Source organism: Rhinoderma darwinii, chromosome 13, assembly GCF_050947455.1.
Source record: "Rhinoderma darwinii isolate aRhiDar2 chromosome 13, aRhiDar2.hap1, whole genome shotgun sequence".
Lineage (NCBI taxonomy): Eukaryota > Metazoa > Chordata > Amphibia > Anura > Rhinodermatidae > Rhinoderma > Rhinoderma darwinii.
The window spans coordinates 69,226,948-69,243,152 of NC_134699.1; the positions used below are offsets into that span (position 1 = coordinate 69,226,948).

The 16,205-nt window shown below is 37.8% G+C and overlaps 1 protein-coding gene across 1 annotated transcript in view; it reads right to left on the reverse strand.

Annotated features, from left to right (window-relative positions):
• Positions 1-7,074, reverse strand: part of ABCC3 (ATP binding cassette subfamily C member 3) — a 59,260-nt gene extending 52,186 nt beyond the window's left edge. Inside the window, exon 1 of the mRNA XM_075845838.1 lies at positions 6,777-7,074. Within this exon, the coding sequence (XP_075701953.1) occupies positions 6,777-6,824 (48 nt within the window). The 5' untranslated portion in view covers positions 6,825-7,074. The remainder of the gene's footprint in view (positions 1-6,776) is intronic.
• Between the last annotated feature and the right edge of the window lie 9,131 nt (positions 7,075-16,205).

The window sequence follows — 16,205 nt, forward strand, 5'->3', positions numbered from 1 at the left end:
GTACCCCAAGTGTCAGTGTATCATTATCCTGTACCCCAAGCGTGTCATTATCCTGTACCCCAAGTGTCAGTGTATCATTATTCTGAACCCCAAGTGTCAGTGTATCATTCTGTACCCCAAGTGTCAGTGTATTATTATCCTGTACCCCAAGTGTCAGTGTATCATTATCCTGAACCCCAAGTGTCAGTGTATCATTATTCTGTACCCCAAGTGTCAGTGTATTATTATCCTGTACCCCAAGTGTCAGTGTATCATTATCCTGTACCCCAAGTGTCAGTGTATCATTATCCTGTACCCCAAGTGTCAGTGTGTAATTATCCTGTACCCCAAGTGTCAGTGTATCATTATTCTGAACCCCAAGTGTCAGCGTATCATTATCCTGTACCCCAAGTGTCAGCGTATAATTATCCTGTACCCCAAGTGTCAGTGTCATTATCCTGTACCCCAAGTGTCAGCGTATCATTATCCTGTACCCCAAGTGTCAGTGTATCATTATTCTGAACCCCAAGTGTCAGCGTATCATTATCCTGTACCCCAAGTGTCAGTGTATCATTATTCTGAACCCCAAGTGTCAGTGTCATTATCCTGTACCCCAAGTGTCAGCGTATTATTATCCTGTACCCCAAGTGTCAGTGTATCATTATTCTGAACCCCAAGTGCCAGCGTGTCATTATCCTGTACCGCAAGTGTCAGCGTATCATTATCCTGTACCCCAAGTGTCAGCGTATAATTATCCTGTACCCCAAGTGTCAGCGTGTCATTATCCTGTACCCCAAGTGTCAGTGTATCATTATTCTGAACCCCACGTGCCAGCGTGTCATTATTCTGAACCCCAAGTGTCAGCGTATCATTATCCTGTACCCCAAGTGTCAGTGTATCATTATCCTGTACCCCAAGTGTCAGTGTATTATTATCCTGTACCCCAAGTGTCAGTGTATCATTATTCTGAACCCCAAGTGCCAGCGTGTCATTATCCTGTACCCCAAGTGTCAGTGTATCATTATTCTGAACCCCAAGTGTCAGTGTCATTATCCTGTACCCCAAGTGTCGGCGTATTATTATCCTGTACCCCAAGTGTCAGTGTATCATTATTCTGAACCCCAAGTGTCAGTGTCATTATCCTGTACCCCAAGCGTCAGTGTATCATTATCCTGCACCCCCAGTGTCAGTGTCATTATCCTGTACCCCAAGTGTCAGTATCATTATCCTGTACCCCAAGTGTCAGTGTCATTATCCTGTACCCCAAGTGTCAGCGTGTCATTATCCTGTACCCCAAGTGTCAGCATATAGTTATCCTGTACCCCAAGTGTCAGCGTATAATTATCCTGTACCCCAAGTGTCAGTGTGTCATTGTCCTGTACCCCAAGTGTCAGTGTCATTATCCTGTACCCCAAGTGTCAGTATAGCATTATCCTGTACCCCAAGGGTCAGCGTGTCATTATCCTGTACCCCAAGTGTCAGTGTATCATTATCCTGTACCCAAGTGTGCGTGTCATTATCCTGTACCCCAAGTGTCATTATCCTGTACCCGAAGTGTCAGCGTGATATTATCCTGTACCCCAAGTGTCAGCCTGTCATTGTCCTGTACCCGAAGTGTCAGCGTGATATTATCCTGTACCCCAAGTGTCAGTGTCATTGTCCTGTACCCGAAGTGTCAGCGTGTCATTATCCTGTACCCCAAGTGTCAGTGTATCATTATCCTGTACCCCAAGTGTCAGTGTATCATTATCCTGTACCCCAAGTGTCATTTATATTTAGTTATGTTTTCATGCTGTACTACCCGATATCATTTGTTTTACTTTTAGTTATATTATAATTGCGGACAGCCCGATGTCATTTACTAGAAATAATTTTTGTATTCCAGACTACCTGGCGCAGTTTTCCACTTATTACCTAGTATAACTTTGGCCCCCACTCCCTGTATATTCTATATTTTTGCTTCCTATCGTCACGTTCCCGTTATCAGTACAATGCGTTAATGACGTTGCTAAAAATGGAAACCTTCCAGGAAACCCCATCTCCCTGTGTATTTACCACAGACCTTTTAACTCTTTGCTTTCCATCCTGTTGTGCCAAGTGAGAATTGTATCCATAGTCGGAAAATATTCAGAATTCTGTCTAATTTTTGGGACATTAGCCTGATTCTCTTCTCCCACGTACACGATAGGCAGTGCCTCCCCAAGTGGAGCCTTTACAACCCCCATGTCCGACGTAATCACCAGGGATCGGGGGGGGGGGGGGCCTTGGCACTACCAGTGCAGGATGTACGACTCAACTTTCTATTAGGATATTAGATTAATAGTAGAAATCCAGCCAGGCGATTCCATTTTTAAGACCCTCACGAATCCAGCGTTAACCGGGCTTGATAGCGGCCACGGTATCATGATTCCTGCATTATCAGACGGACGCAGGAAAGTATATAAAACCCTTTAGAGTTCTCTATATCCGTCTTCTGATTCTAGATATTGCAGTTCCATGGTCAAAGCATTTGGATTGCGCTCATTTCTGGACTATCAGATGCCGGATGAACGGAATTCTACTGTTTCTGTATGCGAGTGATTAGCAACAAGCCCTAAACCTTTGATAAGGTGTCCTTGAAGGTGACCCGTGCCGTCGGGTGTGCCAATATTTGGTCAGGTAGGTTCATGCAGCCCGATATCCCATCGCTGGATCTGTCCTTGTTTGCACCTTGTGAGAATGATGTAAAGCCAGCGAGTCTCCGGCGTGTAACATTCATCCGTCACGCCTTGTGACTAGAACGTGGAATCCGCTGTGTCTAAGTGAACAACATCTGAGCTCGAAGCCCAGGGTGGTACGACGTTATTGTCATAGAAGAGAAGACAAACAATGGAACTGTGGGGTGAAATGCAGAAACGCGTGGGCAAATCCCGACCGTCACATAACCAATGAAGATAGAACGCGACCTCATCCCTTGTGATATTTCCCATGAGTATATCGACTATTGCAAAAATACAGCGCACAAACCTATATACCTGGTCAGCATCTCAACTACTCTACCCATCCTGCTCATCAGTTCTTAAAGTTGCTCTGTTAGGAAGGATAAATGGTTTTCTATGAAATCGGCATCCGGTGTATATATGTATATGAGATGGAGAAAATTAGATTGTGCCACTGAGGACGGATACATTATGTACAGCGCTGTGGGATATGTTGGCGCTACATATGTAACGTGATTAGAAGACAAGTGAGGGAATAGCGGGCTGTGATAATGAAGAATATATAGCCCTAAGGCCTCATGTACGTGGCAGGAGCATGTGTATGGAGATTGCACGGCGGCACATGCAGTCCCTCTGGTTCTGTATGACACCCCCGATAAGCAATGCCTGCGTAATACGGCATCCGATAAAACACGGCATCCGATAAAACACGGCATCCGATAAAACACGGCATCCGATAAAACACGGCATCCGATAAAACACGGCATCCGATAAAACGCTGCATCCGATAAAACACGGCATCCGATAAAACACGGCATCACGTTTTTGCTCTTGGATTTTGTTTTTCGATCCAATAGAAGAGACAGAGAGTTACGGCCCCATAGACTTGTAATAAAATAATAATTACCTTTAATAAACTGATACAATTCACAAATATGAAATGTAAAATACTATAACTAATTCCATGTATTATATCAGCTCCAGTAACGTCACGATAGAAAGGTCCATTCCAGCGTATCCGTCACAGGGCAGCTGACAACATCGCGTGTAGTAAAACCACAACATAAACCACCACAGACGATGACTAAAAACTACACCAAACAAACTGATTCCTCTCCACTTTATCCCACTGCAACTACAACCCCCTCACCGTGCGACATGACGAAGCCCTGACAACGTGGCCAAAGTATCACCGGATATATGTGTATAAGTGTGTGCATGTATGTATGTATGTATGTGTATAGAAGTGTATGTGTGTATGTATATATGTATATATATAAGTGTATGTATGTATGTCTGGTATGTATGTAATGTATGTGTGCATGTGTGTGTGTGTATGTATGTGTGCATGTATGTATGTATGTGTGTGTGCATGTATGTATGTTTGTATGTATGTGTGCGTGTATGTGTGTATGTATGTATATAAGTGCATGTATGTAGGTTTGTGTGCGTGTATATATATGTAGGTGTGTGTATGTATAGGTGTGTAAATAAGTGCACGTGATGTGTGTATATATATATATATATATATATATATATACATACATACATATATATGTGTGTGTTTGTGTATATAAGTGTGTCCATATCTATATACGTGGGTGTCATATATATATATATATATATATATATAGTGTGTGTGTGTGTCTCTATATACGTATGTGTGTCTATATACGTGTGTGCATACATCCCAACTTTCAAGTATCACAAAAAAAGACAACCGATGCGGTGTGCGGCAATTCTTTTAAGCCACTCCTCTAAGCACACCCAATCCCCGCCCATACACACCCGGTTCAGCCCACACAGTATCATGCTCCCATAGTGCCTCCCACACAGTATAATACCAAATAGATGCCCCCACACAGTATAACGCTCTCTAGCTGCCACTATACAGTATAATGCCCCCGTAGCTCCCACCGATAGAGTATAAAGCCAACACAGATGCCCCCATACAGTATAATCCCCTTAGCTGTCCCTAGTTCCAGTGCCCTTGTAGATAGTGACACAGTACATATGTAGATAGTTCCCATGTACATAGCGCCAGTGTCCCCTGTAGATAGTGCCACTATATAGTTCCACAGTATCCATGTAGATAGTGCCACACCCCCTTGAAGATAGCGCCCTCTGTAGATAGTGCCACACAGCCCCGCTCCCATGTAGTGCCACACAGCCCCCCTCCCAGGTAGTACCACACAGCTACCCCCATAGATAGCGCCATTGGGACTACCTCTAGGAGCAGAATCCCTAGCCAGAGCATAGGCCGGGGATTCCGTTCCTAGAGGGAAGCACTGGTATCCCTGTCATATATGTACAGTGACATCAGTGGCTACTCCTTGAGCGGAATCCCCGTTGCTGACTCTGGCCGGGGATTCCGCTCAAGGAGGAGCCCCTGACGTCAATGTCCATATATGGACAGTGACCTCAGGGATTTTCTCTAGGAGCGGAAACCACGGTTAGCTCATCGGCAACGGGGATGCCTTTCAAGCAGTAGCCACTAATTCTGAAGCAGGGAACCCTCAGCTCCCTGCTTCAGAATTAATTCAGAGCGGATGTACACAGGCAGCTCCTCCGCTCGCCGATGACTCCCTGGCTACTTTAAGCGCTGTGCTCGGGGATGCCCTTGACGTTACTGTCCATATATGTACAGTGACGTTAGTGGCTACTCCTTAATCGGAATCCCTGTTGCCGATGATCTGGCCGGGGATTCTGCTCCTAGAGGAAACCCGAGGTCATTGTTCATATATGGACATTGACGTCAGTGGCTCCTCCTGGAGCGAAATGCCCGGCTTAAAGTAGCGCTGTGCCCGGGGAGTCCTCGGCGAGCGGAGGAGCTCCCTCTGTTCCTTTGCTTTGAACTAATTCTGAAGCAGAGAGCTGATGGTTCCCTGCTTCAGAATTGGGTTCAACTGTATCTGCGTCCTGACGCAGATACAGTTGACAGCGGGACATACCCATGGCCCGCCCGGAATCCAGGACTGTCCCGCTGAATCCGGGACAGTTGGGAGGTATGCGTGTGTGTGTCCATATACGTGTGTGGGTCTACATACGTTTGTGTGTGTGTGTGTGTGTGTGTGTGTGTGTGTATATGTCTGTCTATATACGTGTGTGCGTGTGTATATATATATATATAATGTGTGTGTGTGTGTATATGTATGTATGTATGTATGTATGTGTGTATATATATATATATATATATATATATATATATATATATATATATGTATGTGTGTGTGTGTGTGTGTGTGTGTATATATATATATATATATATATATATATACACACACACACAATTTTAGGGTCCGAATTGTATCAGATGATGAAATAATAAAGTAGTTGGTGACTAATATGCTGCTAGGGACCAGACAGATGCTTTCTGGAGCAATATAGTCCATTTAATAATGCAAATCTATTTATTAGGTCAGTACAGCGCTCGGCTATCACAGCAGTCCCATAGAGATTGAATGAAGCTGCACCGCGCATGTAGGAACGCAGCTCTGTTCATTCAAAAGACTCGGGACCCCCATTCTTTTGATCGGTGGGGGTCAAACCAGTGGGAAGCTCAGCTATCAAATGCTTATCACCTGTCCCATGAATAGGTGATAAGTTGTTGTGATGGGATAAAGCCTTTAAAGGACTTAGGGATTTGAGTCAAAAGTAGGAACTGTCCTCCAAAAGAGAGAAACTAGGTATGATATATATATGTGTGTGTTTATGTATGTGCTTATATGTATGTATAGTGTATAAGTATGTAAATGTGTGTTTGTTTGTATGTATGTGTGTATGTATGTATGTGTGTGTGTACATATGTGTGTGTGTGTGTATGTATATATATATATACCCAGGTTATACCAGCATGGTCCATATCACTTTAAATATATTTAGATATAAAAAAAATCTGTTCCTTTGTGATTAGATTTTGGAGAATGGTGGTTATCACAGATCACTTACGTCACTATAACACTGTTCAAAACCCACATGAAATATGATATAAAATAACTGTGACATCTAAAAAACTCTAGATAACAAATTGATTGAACAAAAAAGAATAATACAAAAATAATAGAAAAACACAAAAATAGAAAAAGTCACAATTCTTACCCAAAACTTGGAGCCCAATCTCCCACCAGTTCCACAAAAAGCGTCCATGTTCCGAGGGTTTGGAGAAGCCACTTGCTAGGATCTACATAGAGCTCCAGATGGGGTCCACACAGGCGGACGGTGCGGTGGTAAGTGCCCCGTGTCGGCTTTACCTCCAGAGAATGACATCCACTCCAGAGAAAGGGGCTAACCACACTTGTGTTTGTGCTTCGGGGTGATGGGGCTGAGGAGATCCTCCAGGCTTAGAGGGAGGTCTACTGACTTCTGCTTTTTGTGTTGCATGGATTGTTAAATGTGCGGAGGGGGTGACTTTTTCGAGCATTTCCTGGTTGTTACAACCGCCCTCCTCCTCTTCCTCCACCTCCTAATGTGAATTTGATGGTGCTCCACCCCTCGTGATGTGACCACTTCTCCACACCCAGCTCCAGCCCGGGAAGGCATCTAAAATATTAATTTCCCTAAATATGGAACAAGTCAGGTCAACGTAAGGTAAAATCGTGGCGGATCTGCGGGGAGAGCAGATGGTTCGTGTAAGCCCCGTACGCTGTATACACCAGATGGTGCCAATGATAAACTTATCGTCCGCGTTTGGAAGGCATTTACTTATAATAACACAGCTGGGGACTCGTCTCTGACGTGACGGAAAGATGAAGGACTGGTGTATATAATACAGGCTGTAAGGAAGATGATCATCGCGAGGGCGACCGAGCGACACAATTTATGGGAGGTTTTTACAATTGTGTAAACGGGTAAAAAAACACAAATATTGATGGAAGTATCTACAATTCTGCCATATAGTGAACACCACAGTCAAGATATCCGACATAACCTGTAAGCAAGTCTGAAAAATACCAAGATCTACAAAATTATCAATGTACTACAATTAGTTTTACATATAAAATAAACGACAACCTAAAGAAAATACAAAAAGGAAAAAGAAACAACGGAACATCCAAGAAGAATATACGACTAAATGAAAGTATTATTGTATCGTATAATTCCACCTAGGATAGACAAGCATTAAATAGACAGCGTTCAACCAAGTGCGGCGTGAAATATAAAGTGTGAGAGTTTCCTCTAATCACATATAAATAGATAAGAATAAGATAAAAAAAATATATATAAAAAAAGTAATTACCTAGTGTAGACATGATAGGGATCCCCGTATGGAGCCAGTCCCCCCAACACCGTCACGCATTTCGCCACCTTCACCAGGAGGTGTCAAAAGTACAATGCTTAGAGATGAAACAGTGGCACTGACATAAAAACTGTCCCACAGCGCATGTGTCATGTCCTACTCACGTAAAGAAAATTATATCCAGAAGATACCCAGGTTATACCAGCATGCTCCATATCACTATATACAAGAAGATGTATAACTTATACCAGCTGTACATATATAATTATATACAGAATATACCCAGGTTATACCAGCATGCTCCATATCACTATATACAAGAAAATGTATAACTTATACCAGCTGTACATAAATAATTATATATAGAAGATACCCAGGTTATACCAGCATGCTCCATATCACTATATACAAGAAGATGTATAACTTATACCAGCTGTACATCTATAATTATATACAGAAGATACCCAGGTTATACCAGCATGATCCATATCACTATATACAAGAAGATGTATAACTTATACCAGCTGTACATATATAATTATATACAGAAGATACCCAGGTTATACCAGCATGCTCCATATCACTATATAAAAGAAGATGTATAACTTATACCAGCTGTACATATATAATTATATACAGAAGATACCCAGGTTATACCAGCATGCTCCATATCACTATATACAAGAAGATGTATAACTTATAACAGCTGTACATATATCATTATATACAGAAGATACCCAGGTTATACCAGCATGCTCCATATCACTATATACAAGAAGATGTATAACTTATACCAGCTGTACATATATAATTATATACAGAATATACCCAGGTTATACCAGCATGCTCCATATCACTATATACAAGAAGATGTATAACTTATACCAGCTGTACAGATATAATTATATACAGAAGATACCCAGGTTATTCCAGCATGCTCCATATCACTATATACAAGAAGATATATAACTTATACCAGCTGTACATATATAATTATATACAGAATATACCCAGGTTATACCAGCATGCTCCATATCACTATATACAAGAAGATGTATAACTTATACCAGCTGTACATATATAATTATATACAGAAGATACCCAGGTTATACCAGCATGCTCCATATCACTATATACAAGAAGATGTATAACTTATACCAGCTGTGCATATATAATTATATACAGAAGATACCCAGGTTATATCAGCATGCTCCATATCACTATATACAAGAAGATGTATAACTTATACCAGCTGTACATATATAATTATATACAGAAGATACCCAGGTTATACCAGCATGCCCCATATCACTATATACAAGAAGATGTATAACTTATACCAGCTGTGCATATATAATTATATACAGAAGATACCCAGGTTATACCAGCATGCTCCATATCACTATATACAATAAGATGTATAACTTATACCAGCTGTGCATATATAATTATATACAGAAGATACCCAGGTTATACCAGCATGCTCCATATCACTATATATAAGAAGATGTATAACTTATAACTGCTGTACATATATAATTATATACAGAAGATACCCAGGTTATACCAACATGCTCCATATCACTATATAACAAGATGTATAACTTATACTAGCTGTACATATATAATTATATACAGGAGATACCCAGGTTATACCAGCATGCTCCATATCACTATATACAAGAAGATGTATAACTTATACCAGCTGTACATATATATAATTATATACAGAAGATACACAGGTTATACCAGCATTCTCCATATCACTATATAGAAGAAGATGTATAACTTATACCAGCTGTACATATATAATTATATACAGAAGATACCCAGGTTATATCAGCATGCTAAATATCACTATATACAGGAAGATATATAACTTATACCAGCTGTACATATATAATTATATACAGAAGATATCCAGGTTATACCAGCATGCTCCATATAACTATATACAAGAAGATGTATAACTTATACCAGCTGTACATATATAATTATATACAGAAGATACCCAGGTTATACCAGCATGCTCCATATCACTATATACAAGAAGATGTATAACTTATACCAGCTGTACATATATAATTATATACAGAGGATACCCAGGTTATACCAGCATTCTCCATATCACTATATACAAGAAGATGTATAACTTATACCAGCTCTACATATATAATTATATACAGAAGATACCCAGGTTATACCAGCATGCTCCATATCACTATATACAAGAAGATGTATAACTTATACCTGCTGTACATATATAATTATATACAGAAGATACCCAGGTTATACCAGAACGCTCCATATAACTATATACAGGAAGATGTATAACTTATACCAGCTGTACATATATAATTATATACAGAAGATACCCAGGTTATACCAGCACGCTGCATATCACTATATACAAGAAGATGTATAACTTATACCAGCAGTACATATATAATTATATACAGAGGATACCCAGGTTATACCAGCATGCTCCATTTCACTATATACAAGAAGATGTATAAATTATACCAGCTGTACATATATAATTATATACAGAAGATACCCAGGTTATACCAGCATGCTCCATATCACTATATACAAGAAGATGTATAACTTATACCAGCTGTACATATATAATTATATACAGAAGATACCCAGGTTATACCAGCATGCTCCATATCACTATATACAAGAAGATGTATAACTTATACCAGCTGCACATATATAATTATATACAGAATATACCCAGGTTATAGCAGCATGCTCCATATCACTATATACAAGAAGATGTATAACTTATACCAGCTGTACATATATAATTATATACAGAAGATACCCAGGTTATACCAGCATGCTCCATATCACTATATACAAGAAGATGTATAACTTATACCAGCTGTACATATATAATTATATACAGAATATACCCAGGTTATACCAGCATGCTCCATATCACTATATACAAGAAGATGTATAACTTATACCAGCTGCACATATATAATTATATACAGAATATACCCAGGTTATAGCAGCATGCTCCATATCACTATATACAAGAAGATGTATAACTTATACCAGCTGTACATATATAATTATATACAGGAGATGCCCGGGTTATACCAGCATGCGCCATGTCACTATATACAGGAAGATGTATAACTTATACCAGCTGTACATATATAATGATATACAGAAGATACCCAGATTTTACCAGCATGCTCCATATTACTATATACAAGATGTATAACTTATACCAGCTGTACATATATAATTATACACAGAAGATGCCCAGGTTATACCAGCATGCTCCATATCACTATATACAGGAAGATATATAACTTATACTAGCTGTACATATATAATTATATACAGAAGATGCCCAGGTTATACCAGCATGCTCCATATCACTATATAACAAGATGTATAACTTATACTAGCTGTACATATATAATTATATACAGGAGATACCCGGGTTATACCAGCGTGCTCCATATCACTATATACAAGAAGATGTATAACTTATACCAGCTGTACATATATAATTATACACAGAAGATACCCAGGTTATACCACCATGCTCCATATCACTATATACAAGAAGATGTGTAACTTATACCAGCTGTACATATATAATTATATACAGAAAATGCCCAGGTTATACCAGCTGTACATATATAATTATATACAGAAGATCCACAGGTTATACCAGCATGCTCCATATCACTATATACAAGAAGATGTATAACTTATACCAGCTGTACATATATAATTATATACAGAAGATACCCAGGTTATACCAGCATGCTCCATATCACTATATACAAGAAGATGTATAACATACAAGCTGTACATATATAATTATATACAGAAGATACCCAGGTTATACCAGCATGCTCCATATCACTATATACAAGAAGATGTATAACTTATTCCAGCAGTACATATATAATTATATACAGAAGATACCCAGGTTATACCAGCATGCTCCATATCACTATATACAAGAAGATGTATAACTTATACCAGCTGTACGTATATAATTATATACAGGAGATACCCAGGTTATAACAGCATGCTCCATATCACTATATACAAGAAGATGTATAACTTATATCAGCTGTACATATATAATTATACACAGAAGATACCCAGGTTATACCAGCATGCTCCATATCACTATATACAAGAAGATGTATAACCTATACCAGCTGTACATATATAATTATATACAGACGATGCCCAGGTTATACCAGCATGCTCCATATCACTATATACAAGAAGATGTATAACTTAGACCAGCTGTACATATATAATTATATACAGAAGATACCCAGGTTATACCAGCATGCTCCATATCACTATATACAAGAAGATGTATAACTTATACCAGCTGTGTATATATAATTATATACAGAAGATACCCAGGTTATACCAGCTGTACATATATAATTATATACAGAAGATCCCCAGGTTATACCAGCATGCTCCATATCACTATATACAAGAAGATGTATAACTTATACCAGCTGTACATATATAATTATATACAGAAGATACCCAGGTTATACCAGCATTCTCCATATCACTATATACAAGAAGATGTATAACTTATACCAGCTGTACATATATAATTATATACAGAAGATACCCAGCATATACCAGCATGCTCCATATCACTATATACAGGAAGATGCATAACTTATACCAGCTGTACATGTATAATTATATACAGAAGATACCCAGGTTATACCAGCATGCTCCATATCACTATATACAAAATGTATAACTTATACCAGCTGTCCATATATATAATTATATACAGAAGATACCCGGGTTATACCAGCATGCTCCATATCACTATATACAGGAAGATGTATAACTCATACCAGCTGTACATATATAATTATATACAGAAGATACCCAGGTTATGCCAGCATGCTCCACATCACTATATAACAAGATGTATAACTTCTACCAGCTGTACATATATAATTATATACAGAAGATACCCAGGTTATACCAGCATGCTCCACATCTCTATATACAAGAAGATGTATAACTTATACCAGCTGTACATATATAATTATACACAGAAGATACCCAGGTTATACCAGCATGCTCCATATCACTATATACAAGAAGATGTATAACTTATACCAGCTGTGTATATATAATTATATACAGAAGATACCCAGGTTATACCAGCTGTACATATATAATTATATACAGAAGATCCCCAGGTTATACCAGCATGCTCCATATCACTATATACAAGAAGATGTATAACTTATACCAGCTGTACATATATAATTATATACAGAAGATACCCAGGTTATACCAGCATTCTCCATATCACTATATACAAGAAGATGTATAACTTATACCAGCTGTACATATATAATTATATACAGAAGATACCCAGGATATACCAGCATGCTCCATATCACTATATACAGGAAGATGCATAACTTATACCAGCTGTACATGTATAATTATATACAGAAGATACCCAGGTTATACCAGCATGCTCCATATCACTATATACAAAATGTATAACTTATACCAGCTGTCCATATATATAATTATATACAGAAGATACCCGGGTTATACCAGCATGCTCCATATCACTATATACAGGAAGATGTATAACTCATACCAGCTGTACATATATAATTATATACAGAAGATACCGAGGTTATGCCAGCATGCTCCACATCACTATATAACAAGATGTATAACTTCTACCAGCTGTACATATATAATTATATACAGAAGATACCCAGGTTATACCAGCATGCTCCACATCTCTATATACAAGAAGATGTATAACTTATACCAGCTGTACATATATAATTATACACAGAAGATACCCAGGTTATACCAGCATGCTCCATATCACTATATACAAGAAGATGTATAACTTATTCCAGCAGTACATATATAATTATATACAGAAGATACCCAGGTTATACCAGCATGCTCCATATCACTATATACAAGAAGATGTATAACTTATACCAGCTGTATATATATAATTATACACAGAAGATACCCAGGTTATACCAGCTGTACATATATAATTATATACAGAAGATCCCCAGGTTATACCAGCATGCTCCATATCACTATATACAAGAAGATGTATAACTTATACCAGCTGTACATATATAATTATATACAGAAGATACCCAGGTTATACCAGCATTCTCCATATCACTATATACAAGAAGATGTATAACTTATACCAGCTGTACATATATAAATTATATACAGAAGATACCCAGGATATACCAGCATGCTCCATATCACTATATACAGGAAGATGCATAACTTATACCAGCTGTACATTTATAATTATATACAGAAAATACCCAGGTTATACCAGCATTCTCCATACCATTATATACAAGAAGATGTATAACATACCAGCTGTACATATATAATTATATACAGAAGATACCCAGGTTATACCAGCATGCACTATATCACTATATACAAGATGTATAGCTTATACCAGCTGTACATATATAATTATATACAGAAGATACCCGGGTTATACCAGCATGCTCCATATCACTATATACAGGAAGATGCATAACTTATACCAGCTGTACATGTATAATTATATATAGAAGATGCCCAGGTTATACCAGCATGCACCATATCACTATGTACAAGAAGATGTATAACTTATACCAGCTATACATATATAATTATATACAGAAGATACCCAGGTTATACCAGCATGCTCCATATCACTATATACAAGAAGATGTATAACTTATACCAGCTGTACATATATAATTATATACAGAAGATACCCAGGTTATACCAGCATGCTCCATATCACTATATACAAGATGTATAATTTATACCAGCTGTACATATATAATTATATACAGATGATACCCAGGTTATACCAGCATTCTCCATATCACTATATACAAGAAGATGTATAACTTATACCAGCTGTACATATATAATTATATACAGAAGATACCCAGGATATACCAGCATGCTCCATATCACTATATACAGGAAGATGCATAACTTATACCAGCTGTACATGTATAATTATATACAGAAGATACCCAGGTTATACCAGCATGCTCCATATCACTATATACAAGAAGATGTATAACTTATACCAACTGTACATATAGAATTATATACAGAAGATACCCAGGTTATACCAGCATGCTCCATATCACTATATACAAGAAGATGTATAACTTATACCAGCTATACATATATAATTATATACAGAATATACCCAGGTTATACAAGCATGCTCCATATCACTATATACAGGAAGATGTATAACTTATAACAGCTGTACATATATAATTATATATAGAAGATACCCAGGTTATACCGGCATGTTCCATATCACTATATACAAGAAGATGTATAACTTATACCAGTTGTACATATATAATTATATACAGAAGATACCCAGGTTATCACTATATACAAGAAGATGTATAACGTACCAGCTGTACATATATTATATACAGAAGATACCCAGGTTATACCAGCATGCTCCATATCACCATATACAAGAAGATGTATAACTTATACCAGCTGTACATATATAATTATATACAGAAGATACCCAGGTTATCACTATATACAAGAAGATGTATAACGTACCAGCTGTACATATATTATATACAGAAGATACCCAGGTTATACCAGCATGCTCCATATCACTATATACAAGAAGATGTATAACTTATACCAGCTGTACATATATAATTATATACAGAAGATGCCCAGTTTATACCAGCATGCTCCATATCACTATATACAAGAAGATGTATAACTTATACCAGGTGTACATGTATAATTATATATAGAAGATGCCCAGGTTATACCAGCATGCACCATATCACTATGTACAAGAAGATGTATAACTTATACCAGCTATACATATATAATTATATACAGAAGATACCCAGGTTATAACAGCATGCTCCATATCACTATATACAGGAAGATGTATAACTTATACCAGCTGTACATATATAATTATATACAGAAGATACCCAGGTTATACCAGCATGCTCCACATCTCTATATACAAGAAGATGTATAACTTATACCAGCTGTACATATATAATTATATACAGAAGATACCCAGGTTATACCAGCATGCTCCATATCACTATATACAAGAAGATGTATAACTTATACCAGCTGTACATATATAATTATATACAGAAGATACCCAGGTTATACCAGCATGCTCCACATCTCTATATACAAGAAGATGTATAACTTATACCAGCTGTACA